The following is a 19,912-nucleotide window of genomic DNA, read 5'->3' as shown; positions in this document are numbered from 1 at the left end:
ATTATTATTAGTTCAGAGATTAAGATGCTTAAAATGCTTTCAATTGGAAAATTCAACACTACAAGCTATCATTCATTTATTTATTTATTAAGGTACTAGGGATTGAAATCAAAGGCACTCAACCACTGAGGCACATGCCCAGCCCTATTTTGTATTTTATTTAGAGACAGGATCTCATTGAGTTGCTTAGCACCTCACTTTTACTGAGGCTGGCTTTGAACTTGTGATCCTCCTGCCTCAGCCTCTTGAGTGGCTGGGATTACAAGCATGTGCCACCATGCCCAGCAGCTATCATTTTTTTAAAACTGAAGTCTTTCTTCAGCAAAAGTGTACTTTTTCCTATAGAAATTCACTACGGCTACAGTCAAATCACCTTTGTTGTTTCTATAAAATGTAATCTTTTTCCTCACAGTTTATGTTTTACCTGGCCAAATTATATGCTGCCCTTCTTCTCCGTCCCCTTTCCCATAGAGGTAGTTCAATGCAGAAAATTACAAAGCCATAGGGAGATTATTCATTGTGAAATTCCACATATAAAAGTGGGAAATTAAGTAATCAGATCAGCCTCAGAAATCTGCATCTGAGCTCCCACACCTAGATCTCCTATAAATATCCACTCACATAGTCTATCCTAAAGAAGCCAGAACAAAGAATGGTTCACTGCAATAGTCATGGAAGGCCCTGGATGGACAACAGGAGTCATGGGTCCCAGTTCTAATTCAACAGCTGACAGGCCATGTGCTCACCACTCTAGAAATCAGGGGTTGAATTCTCAATACTATTCTGATTCTACTAGGATTATTCCATAATTGTCTAGTACATGGGGAAAAATTTTATAACCTTAATTTTTAGGCTTATTATAGATATTTAAAGATGTCTTATAATTTCAAAATAGTAGATATCTAATGTGCTGATTTGATTACCAGTTTAAGTTCTTTGTCATTTGATATGTTTAATTTTCTTTTTTTTTTTTTAATATTTATTTTTTTTTTTAGTTTTTGGCGGACACAACATCTTTGTTTGTATGTGGTGCTGAGGATCGAACGCGGGCCGCACGCATGCCAGGCGAGCGCGCTACCACTTGAGCCACATCCCCAGCCCAATATGTTTAATTTTCTATGACCTAAACTTAAAAATAGTGGCCAGCCAGGTGTAGTAGTGCACGCCTGTAATTCTAGAAACTCAGGAAGCTGAGGCAGGAGGAGCACAGGTTTGAAGCCAGCCTGGGCAACTTAATAAAACCCTGTCTCTGAATAAATAAAAGGGCTAGGGATTAGCTCAGTGGTAGAGCACCCCTGGGTTCAGTCACCAATACTTCCTAAAAAAAAAAAAAAAACAACTCAAATTTAAATAAATATAAATAAAATATATTCAGTAAGGCCTTGAATGGTATTATTAAGCAATTAGTGGAAAAAAAAAAGAATAAATAGACTTTGAAATCTAAATATCTTTGCTCTACCATCTTAGATCAATCAAAATACAACATAAAGACCTACGCTCCACAGAAAGAAGGGCAGTAAACCAAGTGAGTGGTAAAGACATATTTAGAAAGATATGTCATCACAAATATGTATTAAATATAGGATACTTAGTTAACATTTTTAAAAATCTTGCACACCTATTCAAATGACCAGTTTACCAACATGCAAGCCAGACCAGAGAGAATAAGCAAAAACCTACAGCAAGTCACGTGTGGCACCAAATTTTCTGAATTTTACATTAGTGTCTTTATAACCAAGTGCGTTTTTACCAAATTAGAGATATAGAGGCTCCCTAAAGGCCCTGCTTATCTAAGAATCAGGTCTTTTACAGATGTGCTACAATATACCTTCTTCACTCCAAAAACTCTCAAAATATTTGCCAGAAAGGAGGCATAGCCTTATATGTGATATAAGGCTACAAGTAATGAATGGTAAGGGAGTAGGAGCTAATAGAGGAAGAGTCTCTTATATTAAAACTCTATAGGGTACAAGAGTTAGCAAACTAAGCACCAAAGAACCTCCTGCTCACCAGGGCACCTGGAAGATCACAGGCACAGGTAGACACTGGAGAGCAATTTCCAATTTGGATCCAAATCAGAAAAGATACCCTGAGATCTTGCAATGCCATAAAAGCCACAGAAACAAACACTTTGCTCTCTGGTATGTGCTCCTACAGAATACCACTACACCTACAAGCTGGCAAGCCCTAAATACAGCCTAAGGCCCTGACCATGCAGAGCTCAGCAGCAGGCAATCTTGATCTCTACAGCACTCTAACAGAGAGCTATAGCAAAACTCTAGAGCCAGTACTCTGCTGATGACCCCAGCAGACAGCCCCAGAATACATCCCAAGTACAAAGTGAAAAGCGTAGTGAGGGGGTTCCTGCAGACCCACCCCATGCTGTGCCTTCACTGCCTTCACTCTGAAGCCCATATTTGGCTCCTACTCCAAGACAGGAAGAGCAGGGGCTTGAGCTAGGCGGAGGCTAGGGCTGAGGCCAGAGTCAGAGCAGAACACTTGGGAGAGAATAGTTGCTAACCTCAAATACTCTTTTTGAGTTTCAGTCTCTGTTTAGCTATTGCTTATTGGAAGACCAGAAGCATGTTCTCTACCCTATGTACATTCAGCTTCCCAGGAACAGGAAGATTAACTTAGAAAACTCAAATTACTGTAAGTGATGTGTTTTGATCAAATATTACGTGGCCACGTGAACTGGGGAGACTATCGTTAACTGAAATCTACTAGTAATCTTATAAATAATAAATCCTACTGCTTCCTATACTACCCCTTTGAACAAAGCAATTTAAAAAGAAAAAGAAGAAGAAACCAGGCTCACTGATTTGGACTTTCTCTTTTGCAATATTTCTACCCCACAACAACAGAGACATAAATGACTAAAAGAAACAGTCAAAAGACATAAGAGGACAGACACAAAGAATCAAGATAATTCTCAGACTGTGTTATCTATGCTAAAATAGTACATTTTCATGCCTATATCATATTTATATTTCCATAGGAAAAGTCCAAATACCTGAAATTGTACAGCTGCTATTGATAATTTCATCAGAAGATCAAATGCTAAAGTTTTCACGTCTTCAAAAGTACTGGTAAAACATTCTATTAGTATTTGGAAACGATCAACATCAATATCATGGCTCAGCTGATACACTGTTTGGCCTCTACCTGAAAAAAAAAAAAAAGTTAAAATGAATTTAAAATTTAAATTTAAGGGGCTGGGGATGTGGCTCAAGTGGTAGCACGCTCGCCTGGCATGCGTGCGGCCCCGGGTTCGATCCTCAGCACCACATACAAACTAAGATGTTGTGTCTGCCAAAAACTAAAAAATATTAAAATATTTAAAAAAAAATTTTAAATTTTTTAAAAAGTTAAAATGAATTTAAGAAAAAGGAAAACAACCTTCTGAAGTTATCAAATTTATAGAAAATTAGTTCAAAAATCCACACTTCATACTTCACTCATGATACTACTTTACTTCATACTTTGCCAGACTAGCATAAAAAGACTTTTCCATTAATTTATTTCTTCATATGACAAAATAATAAAAAATTTCCAAGTAGGAAATAAGCTTTATAAAGAAATTTAAAACAATTTCATTCTTTTTCAAAAGGTATCATATAAAAGATTCCTAAGTAATTTTTAAAAAATAAATAAAACCAAATAAATTAGGAACATATCTTTTGAAAAATCTTCATAAAACTTCTTGATCTAGTATGCCACAATGAAATCCATCATTCTGCATAAATAATATGCACCAATAAAACATTTTTTAATTTTTAAAAAACTTGACCTAGAATCCAAAGTCCTACTGTATTTTAGAATGAAATGACACAGAATAATGTTATTTTTATGTTTATCTTTATTTGAGGTTTATTTTAATAGGGCATATTCTTATGTCTTATTATTTTTATATTCACCCCCCCCCCATATTCCTGGGATAAATTCCACTTGGTCATAGTATACAATATTTTTAATACACTGTTGTGTTTCGTAGTGTTTTGCTGAGAATTTTTCTTCTGTATTCACAGGGATATTGGTCTGCAGTTTTCTTTCAGTATCTTTGTTTGGCTTTGGTATCAGGGTAAAGAGAGCCTCACAGAATGAGTTAGGAGGTGATCCCTCTCTAATTTTGTGAGAGGCTAGGAGGGACTGGTGTTATAAATGTTTGGTAGAATTCACCAGGGAAGCCCCTTTGCTGGCAGGCTTTTTGTGGTTGTTGTTCTTTTTAGTTACACATGACAGTAGCATGTATTTTGACATATCATACATACATGGAGTATATCTTCCCATTCTTGTGGTTGTACATGATGTGGTGTTACTCTAGTCATGGGCTGATAGGCTTCTGATTAACTATTTCAATCTCTTGTCACAGGTTTGTTCAAATTACTATTTCTTCCCAAGTCAGTATTTTTTATGTTTCTAGTCACCTGCTCATTCCAGGAGATTGTTCATTGTATTGACTTATTATCCTTTAATTTCTGTAAGTGTAGAAATGTCCCTTCTTTTTTTTTTTTTTTTTTTGTGGTGCTGGGGATTGAACCCAGGGCCTTGTGTATACAAGGCAAGCACTCTACTAACTGAGCTATATCCCCAGCCCGAAATGTCTCTACTTTCATTGCTGATTTTAGTTATTTGCAACTTTTTTGTTTTTTCTTAGTCCAGCCTAGCTAAAAATTTTGTCAATTTTGTTGATCTTTGAAAAAAAAACAAGCTAACTTCTGGTTTTGTTGATTCTCTATTGTTTTTCTATTCTGCATTTTATCTATCTCTGTTCTAATCTTTACTATTTCCTTCCTTCTCCTTGTTTGAGGTTAAGTTTGTTCTTGTAATTTCTTGAGGCATCAGTTAGGTTACTGACTTGAGACCTTTCTTACTTTTTAATGTAGGAATTTACAGGTACATATTTCCTTATGAGCACAGCTTTTGCTATATTCCATAAGTTTGGGTATGTCGTGTTTTCGCTTACTTTGATCTCAAAGTATTTTCTAACTTGCTTCATGATTTTTTTTCTTTGACCAATTGGGTAAGAGACATTCAAATCTGAAGTTTTCTCTTATACTACTATATGAAAGTGCTAGCATTCTCCACTGTCCCTGGAACTCTCTATCTCCCACTTGTCTTCCTGAAATGTTTTTTTCATAGAACTCATCTCCATCTGAATTTCTACATATTGTTAATTACTGTCCGTCTCACTTCACTAACATACAAACTCCAAAAAAGGAAGCACTTGCTTTCATACACTCCATTATCCTTAGCTGTTTGACATATAATAAGCACTAAATTAATACTTCTGGAACAAATCCTCTTAATCTAATTGTAGAATTCAATTTCTCACCTTGAATATTGTGACATTTAATTCTACTTAATGCATGTGGACTATTCTTCATGGTCTAGAATACAATTGAGGAAAGGCAGAAATCATTTTGACTATTACCAAATCATAGTTCTTCTATACAATAATGTAAAACCCCCACATTAAAGCTCTTGTGATGAAGATAAATGATGAATTTGCATTTTCCATCCTATATTTCAAAGTCATGGCTCTTCAGCCTTCTTTAAAAGTTATGGAGGTAGTATGGCTTGCTACATTTGCATTATCCCCACGTTGTTTAATTAATATATGACATTATGACATCAGAAACAGCCTAATTATATATATTATATATATAAGTATATAATAAGATACATATAGGGCTGGAGTTGTAGCTCAGTGGTAGAGTGCTTGCCTTGCACTTGCAAGGCACTGGATTCAATCCTCAGCACCACATAAAAATAAATAAATAAAATAAAGGTACTGTGTCCATCTACAACTAAAACAAAAAATATTTTTTAAAAAATAAGATACATATAGATATAAAATAAAGTTTCCATATAAGAAACTTTCCATCTTCCATTAGGAAGATAACTTAAGTTGTTCATTTTCAAAGTATACTTAAATGTATTAAATTTTTCTCCTGACAGAAAAATACATATCTAATACAGTCTAGTATTTTCCCCATATACTTAGATTTAGTATAAATACATTAAACATGCAAAAAAAAAAATTTTGTTAAATGTGTAAAGTAATTGATCACTCTCAGATAAACCTGAAATTCAGTTGTAGCACTGCTGAAATTCCCTGAACTAATGGGTACCCTAGTATTCATTTTCTGTGGATACTGTAACAAATTTACAGAAATCCATTCTCTCATAGTACTGGGAGCCTGAAGTCCAAAGCCAAAGAGTCAACAGGGCCACACTCACTCCACAGGCTCTAAAGGAGCCTCCTCTAGCTTGTGGTAGCTGCCTGCATTCTATGGTTTGTAGCTACCTCACCACAACCTCCACCTCCACTGTCACCCTGCCTGCTCTTCAGTGTGCCATATCTTTCTCTGCATCTTTCTTAAGAGAAAACTTTTGATGGCATGTGCAGCCCACCCAGATAATAAATTATCACAATATCCTTAACTTAATTACATCTGTACAAAAGCCCCTTTTCCATGTAAGGTTCACATTCACAGGTTCTAAGGATTTGACATAGATGCTTTGGGGGACCTTTTCTCAGCCTATCATCCCTACCTAAGTGAGGTGTTTATCACTGTGAATAATGGAATGAGCCAATTTCACATATCTCCTGCTAGGATGACCTGAGAACATTGTATCAACTATGTAATATTCCTGCCCAAAATGCATAACTTGAATCAAATCATCAGAAAACAATGAGACAACACTCAACTGAGACATGATCTTCCAAAATGTCAATGGCATTAGATAAGAAACTTTACAGATCAGAGGAGGGTAAAGAGACGCTTAATTCACTAAAATACTTAGAAAGTATTTAACCAATCTCATTCTATAACATTTTTCAGATCCTGAATCATTTTTTTAAAAAGTAAACGGGGTAAAAAGAGAAAGCACGTAGGTGAGGGAGCCTTCCTAACACAATAAAGGAAACACGAAGACTAGGTGGAGATCTGACATTATGAAATTTCTGTCAGATTTTGGGGGTATTATTATGTATTATTGTGAGTATTGTGACTACATTTTGATAGCATACACTGTGTCTTCTGTAAATACATCCTGAAATATTTACATATGAACTATATTAGTGATATAAAATGTCTAGGATTTGCTTCAAAATAAACAGGGGTAGGGGAAATAAGAAGAGTTATCTGGGCTGGACACAGTGGTGCACTACTGAAATCCCAGCCCTTACGGAGGCTAAGGCAGGAGGATCATGAGTTCAAAGCCAGCCTCAGCAAAAGTGAAGTGCTAAGCAACTCAGTGAGACCCTGTCTCTAAATGAAATACAAAACAGGGCTGGGAATATGGCTCAGTGGATGAGTGCCCCTGAGTTCAATCCCTGGTACCCCCCCCCACAAAAAAAAAGTTATCCAAAAATAGAACTGGTCATAAATTAATCATTTATGAAACTTAATGGTCATTACCTGGATAGTCAATATATTATTTGCCTGCTTTGGAATGAATACAATGGAAATTTTTTAAATAAAATTTTGTTAAGAATTAAAAAAAAAATAAAATAAAAAAATAAAATAAAATAAAGAGACGCTTAAGACTGAAACGCAATGTGTGAGCTAGGGCTGCTTCCCAGATCATGGAAAATTTGTTTTTCCTATAATAGGCTATTTGTTGAGACAACTGGCAAAACTTGAACATGGACTACATATTAGATAATAGCACTTAACAACATTAAATTTCCTGAATTTGATCATTATATGATGGTTAGAAAACTGAGCAGAGATAACAAATAAAGTAAACATGACAAAATATTAAAAACAAATGAATTTAGGGTAGAAGGTACATGGCTATTCATTAAACTACTACTAAAACTTTGCTGCTGGGATGATTTTTTTTTTTTAATAAAAACTGGAGAAAAATTTATGTCCTTCAAATGAAGCAAACATGTATTAACAGCAAATAACTCACATTCCCATTTAAAAAAAAAATACTTTGCCTAATAATTTTTTAGAAAAAGAGAAAAAAAAAAAAACAGATACAATGTGACATTCTCCAGTCTTCTGACCATTCCCTGGCTAAAGAGCAGCTGAGAAGGGTATTTTCCTACTTGACCAGAGTCAAGGAAGGCTCAGAGCAAGCAAGATATCCACATTAAGCCGGGTGTGTGGACATGCCTATAATCCTAGCAGCTTGGAAGCCTGAGGCAGGAGGATTACAAGTTCATAGCCAGCCTTAGCAACTTAGCAAAGTCCTAACCACTGAGGGAGACCCTGCCTCTAAATAAAATATAAAAAGGCGGGTGGGGATGTGGCTCAGTAGTCAAGCACCCATGGGTTTAATTCCCAGTACGAAATTAAAAAAAAGAAGAAACCCATATTAAATTATACATTACACTCATGTACAGGGACAAAGAATCATTTCTTGTCAAAAAGGAAATAAAATGATTCAAAGAGGGAAGCTAAGTGCTTATCCTTTTGCGTACCCCACAGAAGGAAAACAGAATATCACTAAACCAGAATGCCTGGCAATGACATCCTCATAATGTCTTTCCGAAACCAGATTGAGGCATATGAAACAGATAGCATATAGGGGAAACCACATTTTAACCACAAAGACTCACTAAGGAATATTAAATACAGAAGGAACGATTATTATTCTAATTTTTAAAACAGAAAGAACAATGTGAGGCCACAGGTTCAATTACCAATACTGAGGTGGGAGGGTGGGAGGAATAGATTGGGGCCCTGTCTTAAAAAAAAATGAGGGAGGTAAAACACTTCCCTCTTCTCATAATAAGCACAGAAAATTGTAGTATGGAGTTGGCAAATAATGATCAATGGAAAGGAGACATAGTTTCTTTCCCTTCTGTCCTTTACTGGCAAATTTGATCTTATACACATAAGAACTATATAGTACAAAGGAATCTAAAGACAAGACAATAAACTGAAACTTTAAGAAAAAAATGTTGAAAAGTATGTGTCTTAAAAGAAAACCTTTCCCAAACATAACTGAAAACTTACCTTCTGAGACAGGAAAAACTTCAGCTATTGAACCTAAAATGGTTAAAGCTGAAAATCTAGTTGAGTAGGATGATCCAGGAAATAATGCTTCAAAAAGACTGTTGCAAATGGATGACATGAAATTCTAAAAAAAAAAAAAAAATTTACAGTAAGCATAACTGAGTTAACTCACAATAGGTTATCTTTAAGTATCACCTTCAAGAGTGGGTGTTTCTTTCATTTTTAATTAAAATTTCTAAAACTAATACTGGTTGTTCACGTCTCTTGATAATTCAGCTTGGCACAAACTATGGTTTGGATACAGCTTGTCACCCAAAGGTTCATGTGCTTCAAGCAAAGCCCCAAATGTGGTGATGTTGAGATGGCAGAACCCCCAAGAGGCAAGGCCTACTCAGGGCTCCACTCTACTGAATGGATTAAAGCTCTCTCCCAAGAATGAGTCAAGTCTTGTTGGGACTAAATTAGTTTCTATGAGAATGAGTTTGTTATATACAAATTCAACTTTCTTGGCTTGCTCTCTTGATTTCACTCTTTCACACACGTGTTGCTTCTACTCTGTGCAAGCTTTCTGCCATATTGTGACACAAAGAGTCCTTGCCGGATGTCATTACTGTGAGATGTTTGAACCTTCCAGCCACCAACCTCTTTTCTTTCTCAAGTATCCAGCCACAAGTAGTATGTTATAGCAAAACAAAACAGACTGAGACAATACCTATGATCATAAGCTATAACATGATTTAATGAACCTATCTTAGCAGAGTCAACAAGAAATACAATTCCTATTATAGCTCAGACAAGTAAAAACATATTTTTTGGTGAAAGCAAGATCTGTTGAGCTCTTGATTTGTGACAGAGCTGTATAAATATTGATTTTCCTAACCAGAGGCATTCAGGTGTCGAAGGTATGAATACTTTTTAATGTTTTAAAATAAACAAAGAAATTCCCAATATAGACTACTTGATAAGTTTGGCTATAATATAATTCATTCAAAGATCCAACTATTCCATTGTCTTCTTCTGCCTGGCCCTTTAAGACTCCTGCTCTACTATTCTGTTTATACAAATGATTAAAAATGAAAGCTTATAATAAAATGCAATTTTGAAAAAGCAAAGTGGAAAATACTTAGTCCAGGATAAAGTCTTTTTCTCTAATTAAAATAATAATGATAATAGTTTCTATATAAGATAAAGAGAAAAATTATAAAGAATGACTATGAGTCTCAAGCATCCTGTTACTACGCCACCCTGAGCAGCACACAGGCAGCCCTGGTTCCAAATGGTTCAAGACAAAGAGTCAAGAATGCAAAAATCCCTGCATTTTTCTGGTGAGCATACAACCTCAAGAATTTATCCTTTAGGCCCTCACGAGCCCTGTTTACTCGCCTATTAATTATTCTGGGTTTCAAAGGAGTAGGGTGCTTACCAAAAAATATCCTAGTTAAACTAACTTTAAGTAAAACAGCCTTCACATTAAAGAACCACAAACTCGTCTTTTAAGAGTTACCTTACCCTAAATGTATTGTCATTTACATTTTTAGATACAGTTCTTTCCCTCAATCATACTGTAACCATAATGAAGACAGAGACCACATATACACTAGGATCCCTGGTCCTGAGCACAGCATCCTACATTTCAGGTGGAGCTCAATATATGCCCTAGTCTCTTTTAATGCTTCCAAGTGAGGCTTCCAAACACCTTGGCCTGCCATGGAAAATTCTCTACACTCAACTTGATTTTCTAAACTCATTCCCCATTACTCAACTCCTCCATTCCTCCAAATCTTAAGTCATTTACACCAGAGAATTCACCATTCCTCAAGTTCTCCCTCTTTTTTCACCGCCATACCTTCACTTAAGCTAGTCTCATGGAAAAAACTACTGAGATGTTTCAGTCAAAAGCAGATCTGAGGGGCTGGGGTTGTGGCTCAGTGGTAGAGCACTTGCCTAGCATGCACGAGGCATTGGGTTCAATCCTCAGCACCACAAAAGTGTTAAATAATGATATTGTGTCCACCTAAAACTTAAGAATAAATATTTTTTTTAAAAAAGCAGATCTGATTTGGGCCCTAGCTCTACTCACTCACTGGTTGAGGGATATTGGGCAGGTTACTGAACTTTACTGAGTTTCAGTTTTCTCACTTATTAAATAGGGATAATGCTTACCCCACAGCCTTTTTTATTAAAGATGAAATGAGAAAATGGATATAAAGCATTTTATAAAATTAAAAGTACTCTAGGGGCTGGAGTTGTAGCTCAGTGATAAAGCGCTTGCCTGGCACGTGTGAGGCACTAGATTCAATTCTCAGCACTGCACATAAATAAATAAATATAAAGGTCCATCAACATTGAAAATTTAGTTATTAATACTAATTATTAAGGTATGAAATCATCTCCATTAGCCTAGAAGGCATTTTTTCAACTAATAGCGTCCTGTCCTCCCCAGCACTTTGTGTACAACAGCCATTGTTATGAGGATGATGACAACATAGTGCCATGGCCACAGCCTCTAGAAGCCACAGGTGACTACCAGTCAGGAGAAAAGATCATAACCACAAGATTGACTCAGATTAAGTCTCTAAGAACCAATGTTCAGAAAATACATATCCTTAAGCTCAAACCAAGAAACCGTGAATACATTAAATTTCAGAAGCTCAATCCAAAAAACAAGTTGTATGTTTTACATACTTGAGATTTCACAAATGTCATTTTAACCCTTGTGGAAAGAAGCAAAAGAGATGTGTTTTCTTAAATCTAGCAATTCTGAGAAGCTAACCAAAAACTGTCACACGCACGGCAGGGCTCCACATATACTCTAAGTCATTTTTAATGACTCCCACTGAGGCTTTTTAGAGTGATTTATAGTTTAAAAAGGGCTTTCTCACTTAGTCCTCAAAACCAACCTTTTCAGAGGAGTTACTAATCCCAATTACAGTGGAAGAGACTCAAGGCACTCAGCTAGTAACAGCAGAAGTGGGACTCATCCTACATCCTTAATGTTCAAGCTATGACTTTCTAATCTTTGCTGTTGGGATTTTAAGATGATGAAGCTGATTTCAGCCTTTATATGAGAAAAGCCTTCATTGAATGGGTTTTTATCTTTTAAATGTAAAATTAAAAACCAAGACCATCCATACTAATGCTTAGAGTAGGTAGAGGGTATGCCATAGTTCAAATGTATCATTAATTTATTACACCTGTTCCCCTAAACAAACTAAAACAGAAACAGATGAGGTCTACCCTCTCTCCCACCACCATTGTTTTTTCTTATTAGCTCTGTCTTTGATTTTAACCTTAGGAGAAAATAAGGGTCTGCTTCTGAAAGGCTAGATTTTCAGTAGAATAGAATATTCTGCTGAAAATAAATTGAAGATTGTCAAATTGAGCCCTGGTCCAGACCAGAGCTGTTGTACTTGGGACTCCATCCTTCCCATTAACGCTATGCCCTGAACCAGCTCTACTCTCCAAGCTCATTCGAACAAATAGACACAACCTCCTTCCACTGCTGAACTATGGGAAAGGGGTCAGTAACGTCAAGCTACTGAATGTCATGTCAGCCTCAAGAGGAAGAAGGCTCAGCCACAGTAGCCTCCTACCCTGGGGAGGCCTGGAGAAGTCCACAGCCAGCAATTACCTGCTTGTTAAAGTACTAATTTCACCTGGCCCACATAAGCTGTAAGGTGAGCCTTACTGAGGTGAGCCCATTAATGTCATCCTCTAGCAGTCCTCATGTGCAGCCTGGTCCCCAAGTCATGTGCTACCTTTCCTGGAGTACCAAAGCACCAGAAGAAATATGTAACACCCAGCTTGAAGGAAAAAGCACAGGAACACAATTCACCAAGAGACTTCCATCTGTTTCCCTCTAATGCTTATATACAATTATTTTAGGTTTCTTAAAACTCTAGGTCTGGAAAGATAACACCTACCTTATACAATTGTAAGGAAACAGAAGGCTCTTCTTTGGCTAACTCATTCTCTGGTTCATGTTTGGATTTACTTTGCTGCAATTTGTAAAGTACTTGGGAACTTTCCTGTATCCTACAAAACAACTTTGGAGACAAAAAATAAAAATAAAAAGCATCTGTGAACCACACATTAAACTAAACTGTCAGCCCTGGAAGGGAACATCTAAGGCAAACAGACTACTGGTTTTTAAACTCTCAAAATCTACAGTATTTCTTTTTGACAAAAAATTAACATTTACATTTTAAAACTAAAATCAGTATTAGTGCAACTAGAATATAGCCATTAAACCACAGTTCTTACATTTTCCTTTAAGTCAACATGAATCTAAAGACTATATACTCATTTCTATACCAATTCTTCACCCCATGGATGTGTTGTGTGATGAATTCAAATTCAATTATTCAAAAATGACCATTTTGTGAGGTGCTTAGAGAACTATAAAAATGCAAATGCTTCCTTCCTCCATTTACCAAAGTTTTCTTAAAACCACCTTACATTCCAAGAGCCCAAACGCTAGATATTTTTCCTATCAAAAAAAGAGGACAAGGGGTTGGGGTTGTAGCTCAGTGGTATAGCACTTGCCTAGACGTGTGAGGCATTTAGTTCAATCCTCAGCACCACATAAAAGTAAATAAAAGGCTTAAAAAAAAAAAAATCCAGTTTTGCTACCCCAAAATGAATGGTCTTTTTACTCTAGATTTTAATACCACATGTAAGCTTTACAATATCACAGAGCAAGTCACAGAAGGACCAAGAAGAGGTAGTCCAATCCCATGATCATTCCCACACTCTCCCAAATCTGGGCTCTTCCTCAAAACAATATCCAGAGCAAAGTTCACCACTTTCTAATGCTCAATTCTACCTTTTTAAGAAGAGAACAAATCTGCTGCCGCACTCCTGGAGACTGGCTGTTAAGATTGTATGTGATAAAGAATTGAATCCACTCCATTTCTTCTGTGGAAACAATTTCTGTGCTCCGATTACTTTCACAAAGCAAGCCTAATGTATCTATCCGTACCTAAAATACCAAGTAATGAAATGTTAATTTTTCATTGAGATAAGCAAAGCCTAAACCACTTGAAATGTCTAATTATTTGCACAGGCCATCAACAAAAATAAAACTAAATTTAACCATATGTAACTTGCAAAAATCCTGTAGCTCTTTTCTATTAATTTATCTTATTGTATGAATTGGAGATACATAAAAATCAACAATCTCCAGTTTTATTCCATGGTAATGCTCAGCTCCATACTTTCTGTCTCAGTGACCACTTTACCCCAGGACCGCCTTACCTCACACTCACACTACTGTCATGCACTTCTAACTAGTCTCCTGGTTTGTTTTTGCTCTCACTCTGGAAACTCATCTCTGTTTCCATCAATGCCACTTCCTTGCTGAAGACAGAGTGGCTGTGGCTGAAAGACTTCACTTAACTGGTGACTGGGAAGTAATGAAGTCATCAGCCTGGCATTGGAGCTGTCTATAAAATAGACAAAACAGTCTCCTTCTGCCAGACAACATCCTTAATTCTCCTCCAGGTCTTGTCTATCTGTCGTTCTGCTCCAATATTTCACTTTTCTTATCAGCCACCTCTGATTAGTCTCTTCTGAGCCTCCTAGATAAGTCCTCATGCATAAGGCATATTTGAATCTACGTTATTTTCTCAGATTTCACAAGGCTTTCTTGTCTCTCAACTAGGTAGCTGGAGTACAAGGATGACACTTTTCACTTTCTGTTCATCCTCATTATAGACTCCCTAAAACAGTGCTACGCACAATGTAAGAGCCTCTATATTGGGACTGAAAGAATCAGGGTCCTGTACAAATCCCCAGGTATTTTGTTTACTTACTTGGCAGTGCTGATGAATTAAACCTTGCTTCACTCTTGCACTAGACACAAGGTTCTTCCAGGCATCAGTAGCAGACTGCAGATGTCCGTGAGCTCTAGCTGTTCGCAAGCATGCCATCAAAGCTCCCAAAGCCCCTCTGCTATCACAAGACCCTAAGGATGGAAGAGATTGCTCTTGTCCCAAAAGCACACTAACAAAGACTACGACAGTGTTATGCAATGACTACTGCAATTTTCAGTTGTTAATGTTCATGTTTCCAATTAAAGTTGTTTTCAGAAATAAAAATCAAATTTTACATAAATTCTAACATGAATTAAAGTTCCTAAAGTAATCCTTATTTTAAAATTATTTAATTGCTCTTGTGTCAATAATTTCAAAGTAAGCATAATTTTCATACTGTTAACATAAAGAAATTATAACTTTTTTGCTAATATTTTTACTTTTTCCCTGATACTTAGAAAGTGAACCAGGAAATAAGTCAGGGGAAAAAAGTGAAATACAATAACAAACTAAAACAATTTTCTGCCAAAAATAGGAAAAACCTTCAGTGACTGAAGGTCATTGTGTCTTTAAAAGCAAACACTGACCTTCTCTGCATATTTCAGATTTACTGTTTCTCACTAATAAAGATAAAAGGAAAATCACAAAGAACCTATTGGTATCAGGGGTTAAGACACTGGCCATTACTAAGGGGACAGCAAGTTCTGGCGTACCTTGATATCAAAATAAAGACAACCTTGTTTCAGAACAGATTCAGAGGGTTTTTCTCAAAAAGGCAAGGAGAACTGTTGTTAAAAATTATAAACAAATGCACAAGGCCCTGGGTTTGATCCCCAGTACCAAAAAGGGGGAAAAAAAAAAAAAAAAAAAAAAAAAAGCTTAGACCTAAAGGAAGCCAGGCACAGTGGCACACACCTAGGGTCCCAGCTATTTGGGAAGATTGAGGAAGCATGATGGCTTGAGCCTAGGAGATCAAGGCCAGCCTGAGCAACATGTGAGACCCCATTCCAAAAAATTTTTTAAATTACAAATAATGGCTTATTTTTATATGCAGAAATCAAAAGTCTTTAACTTTTAGTTGAAAATACTGTTTAAATTATGCAGGATATGCTGTTAGAGTATCATAATTTTAAGATTTGTATAATGAACCATGATCATCATTTTCCATATTATTTACTGAAATATGCTTTATTGCAGTATTTCCTTCAGTGTCTGAGTTTTGACGGAATATTTACCCCTATTTTAAAGGACTACAAATAGCTCTTTCTTTAGGTTATGACTCCAAATATTGTCTCTCTCCCAGAGACAAAAACTGCTTCTGCCAATGTACCTGTCTTTCAACTTGCCTAAAACAATTTTTAATTACTGTCTCAATCACTTAAATAAGCAAATTATATAAAGAACACATATTTTTATTCCAATAACAAGAAAAAACTTGGCAAAATAAATTAAAACCTTATAATTAAGGAAACTTATCCGGTTTCTGTATCTAGAATAACTCCTTAATTTGTACAAATGACTTAAGTCAAAAAACTCCATTCAGCATTGTACAGCAATACTCATCTCAACCTAAAATAGCTCTCCTATACTGTTCATAAAGTGGTAATATTTAAATTGGAATATGGTCAACATCTGCCAAGGTGCCTATATTTAAGCATCATAATAAAAATAACTAAGACAAAAACATATTTTTCTTACCAGTTTTGGCATCAATAGAAGTCTGAAGAATCTTTACCATGTACTTTAAGCTTTCAGGGCTGTAATTCAATAATTTTGGCAAATAATAATCAATCACATAAGATTTTTGATCCAGGCTTCCTTCACATAATATAGAAAGGAGAGGAGAAACCCAAGTCTCATGCCACTGGTCAATCCAAGTGCTGTCAACAGTCCGGGATTTCAAATGACTTCTATGATTTTTAAACATTGTTTCCAAGAGGTCACTTGCATAAGGTACCAATGATTGGTCCCCCATCACCTCTAAGATTTGAGATGGAATAGTTTTGTCTATTGCCAAAATATGTTCAATTCCTATGCACTCTACCAAACACCCCAGGCATATGTACTTTCCTTTAATATGCCATTCCAATAGCAGAATACTCTTAGTCAATTCCAAAAAGAAAGGATCAGTGACTGAGTCTGCCCCTTCTAAAGTTAGTTGGTGCATTTGGAGAAGATTTCTGAATATGATTTTGGTTTGGTGTCTTAGAGCATCCAACGGATGTTCCCAGTGTGTATAGACATATTCCAAAAGTCTCCCAACTATGCCTGAATTCCCATTCAGACTGTCCTTCAGGCTTGGGGAACTTGATTCAAGGATATGTATGGCTGAATTTGTCCAAGATGCAAAGTTTCTAGATAGAAACATTTCCAGTGTTGATTCCTTTATCCTGAAGAAAAATGAAACATGAACCATATTATTGTAAAATGGCACATAAAAGTCATTTCATTTTATAAGCATTTAACCATTTAAAATTTTAAATACAAAGAATAAACAGAAAAAATAGTTATTATTAAATTTACAATTAAAAAAAGTTACAAAGCCAAAACAGATCTCAAATTTGTGTATGAATCTTTTCACCTTCTAAAAAATAATCCAAAATGAATTACTGGAAACTACTGGAGGTGACTGAATCACTGGCTATCTTCATAGCGATGACAGTTTCAAAAGTGTTTTAAAATATAAGGGCCTCAGGCTGGGGAAAGTTAGGGTAAATGGGGTTTAGGGCAATGAAAATATTCTAAAGTTGGCTGCAGTGATGGTTGCACAAATCTGAATATACTAAAAGTCACACACTTTAAATGTGTGACTTGTATAATATGTAGATTATAGCTATGTAAGCAGTTATTTTAAAACATGATCATTTTCTTCTGCTATCCACATGCTCATTATTATCAAGCCATATCTATAGTTTTGACATTTTAAGCACATGAGCATTTTCATCCACTATGGCAAAAACACACACAAAAGAAAAACACAGAGTGTATCACTGTGAAGTCAGAAGACCTTATACAGTTGCTGGCTTGGGTTTCTTATTAGCAACATACTTAAGAAAGCATTTACTCTTCTAAGCTTTACTTTAACCAATCAACAAATTAGATTTCTTATTCTTTCTATCAAACATATGAAAGTCACATTAGATTATCCATGCTGAAATTCTTCATCAATTCTCTAGCACTGTACATATAAAAATTTTTAGTTTTTTGTTTTTTGTAGGCATTTTAGTGCTGGAAATTAAACCTACACATGATAAGTGCTCTACCACTGAGCTGCAGTCTCACAGTCCCAAATTTTTATAGTTTTTAGAAAATGAGAGCGTAGCCAGGCATGGTGGCACACACGTATAATTCCACCAACTTCAGAGTCTAATGCAGGAGGATCACAAGTTCAAGACCAGCCTCAGCAACTTAGCAAGACACTGTCTCAAAATAAAAATAAAAAGGACTGGGGATGTAGGTCAGTGGTGGAGTGACTGGGCTCAATATCCAGTACTACCATCACCCCCCCACCAAAAATGGTAACAGAGAAACTGAATGTTCAAATTAATTTTAGAAATTAATTACAGGTTAACTGGTACCAATACTCCCTATATATAACTCTTTCCCTTCACCCCATCTTCTCTTTCACGTCCATTTCATTCCCTACACATATTCTACTTTTAATTTAGAATTTATCCTGAGCACTTTTCATGTAATTACTAAGTATACTGGTACAGTTGCAACTTTTAAATGTCTTATAAGGAAAACAAAATATGAAACAGCAGCATGAAAACTCACTGTGAACTCAAGGTGAACAAAACATGCACAGTGTCCAAAAGCAGGGCCTCTCCACTCAGGCCCATGCTCCCATCCTGCCAATCCAACATGGCAAGTGTCCCCTGACACAGGAATAAGAGAGCTGACACAGAGATGTCAGCACAACAGAGGCTCCTGCAGCTGTTCATGAACCACTCAGGGATGCTGGTACAGTCTACTGAACGGAGAAGCAAACTGCTAATCTGGAAGAAAAAAAAAAAAAAACTAATATATATAAAGGTTTAAAAGTTTCCAAGAGATACTTCAAAATACAAATCAAAAAATGCTTTCTCCTGAAATATCCCTAGAAAAGTAACTAAACCTAAAATAGCCATAGACATTAAATTATATTAGTATTAAAAGGAAAAATATTAAAACTAAGTATATGAATCATTTTACTGATTTGAATGTACTGGTATAGCACACTACATCACCACCACCTATAGGTGATGAGTTTAACACTTTGAGAGGTGATGAGAGAAAAAAAATTTTTCAATTTTATCTAAGGATAATTCCTATGTGATCTCATAGAATAGTATGTGTATATGTGTGCATATATTTTTTTGCACACATAATATAGCAAAAAGTTAAGTAAAACGTCAAAATGAGTTTCTAGATACAGCAAGAAAAAGAACTACAAGCAGTAAATGTAAGTACTGTGGTCTAAATTATTATGCTTTCCATATAGGTGCAGGGGATGTAGCCCAGTGGTAGATCCTATGCTTAGAAGTCAAAAGACCCTAGGTTAGTCTCCAGCATAACACAATAAAAATATATGTGTGTGTATGTGTGTGTGTGTGTGCACACAAATATATTTATGCACACACACACACATGCACACACTCTTTTCCAAATGGATCAAACTCACTTAACAACTGATTGTAGTATGATTCCTACCTAAAGTTCATGATTTAGAGTTATTTCTAGTAAAAAGAATATTTATTTATCATAAGGTTGTACTGTGTATGTATCTAAACATTAATTTTCTGCATAATTTTGGTATTACGAGTATTTTTTATGATACTGAGGAGATATAGAACTGAACAAACAGCTCCAAAGAAATTAAAAGGTTATATACCAAAAATGTTGATGATTGTAAAATAGATTTATAATAATTGTTACTTTTTTAGTACAGATGAATTTCTCAAGTTCTCTTATTATAAAACAAAAAAGTCATCAGAAAGATAGTCTATGCAAAAGAATTTTTTATTTCACTCTGTTTATTTTTTATTTTGGTACAGGTGATTTAACTCAGGGGCACTTTTACATTGAGGTATATGCCCAGTTCTCTTTATGTTTTTGTTTTCTTTATTTTTTTTAAATAAT

The 19,912-nt window shown here is 35.7% G+C and overlaps 1 protein-coding gene across 1 annotated transcript in view; it reads right to left on the bottom strand.

Annotated features, from left to right (window-relative positions):
* Thada (THADA armadillo repeat containing) overlaps positions 1-19,912 on the bottom strand; it is a 336,577-nt gene that overhangs the window by 300,012 nt on the left and 16,653 nt on the right. Inside the window, 7 exon segments of the mRNA XM_015479728.2 lie at positions 3,014-3,165; positions 8,979-9,102; positions 12,902-13,024; positions 13,804-13,959; positions 14,792-14,943; positions 16,490-17,181; positions 18,569-18,789. Of these exon segments, the coding sequence (XP_015335214.2) occupies positions 3,014-3,165; positions 8,979-9,102; positions 12,902-13,024; positions 13,804-13,959; positions 14,792-14,943; positions 16,490-17,181; positions 18,569-18,789 (1,620 nt within the window).

This window comes from Marmota marmota, unplaced genomic scaffold (genome assembly GCF_001458135.2).
Source record: "Marmota marmota marmota unplaced genomic scaffold, marMar, whole genome shotgun sequence".
NCBI lineage: Eukaryota > Metazoa > Chordata > Mammalia > Rodentia > Sciuridae > Marmota > Marmota marmota.
The sequence above is the reverse complement of the archived record's forward strand: the minus strand, read 5'-3'. Positions and strand labels throughout refer to the sequence as shown.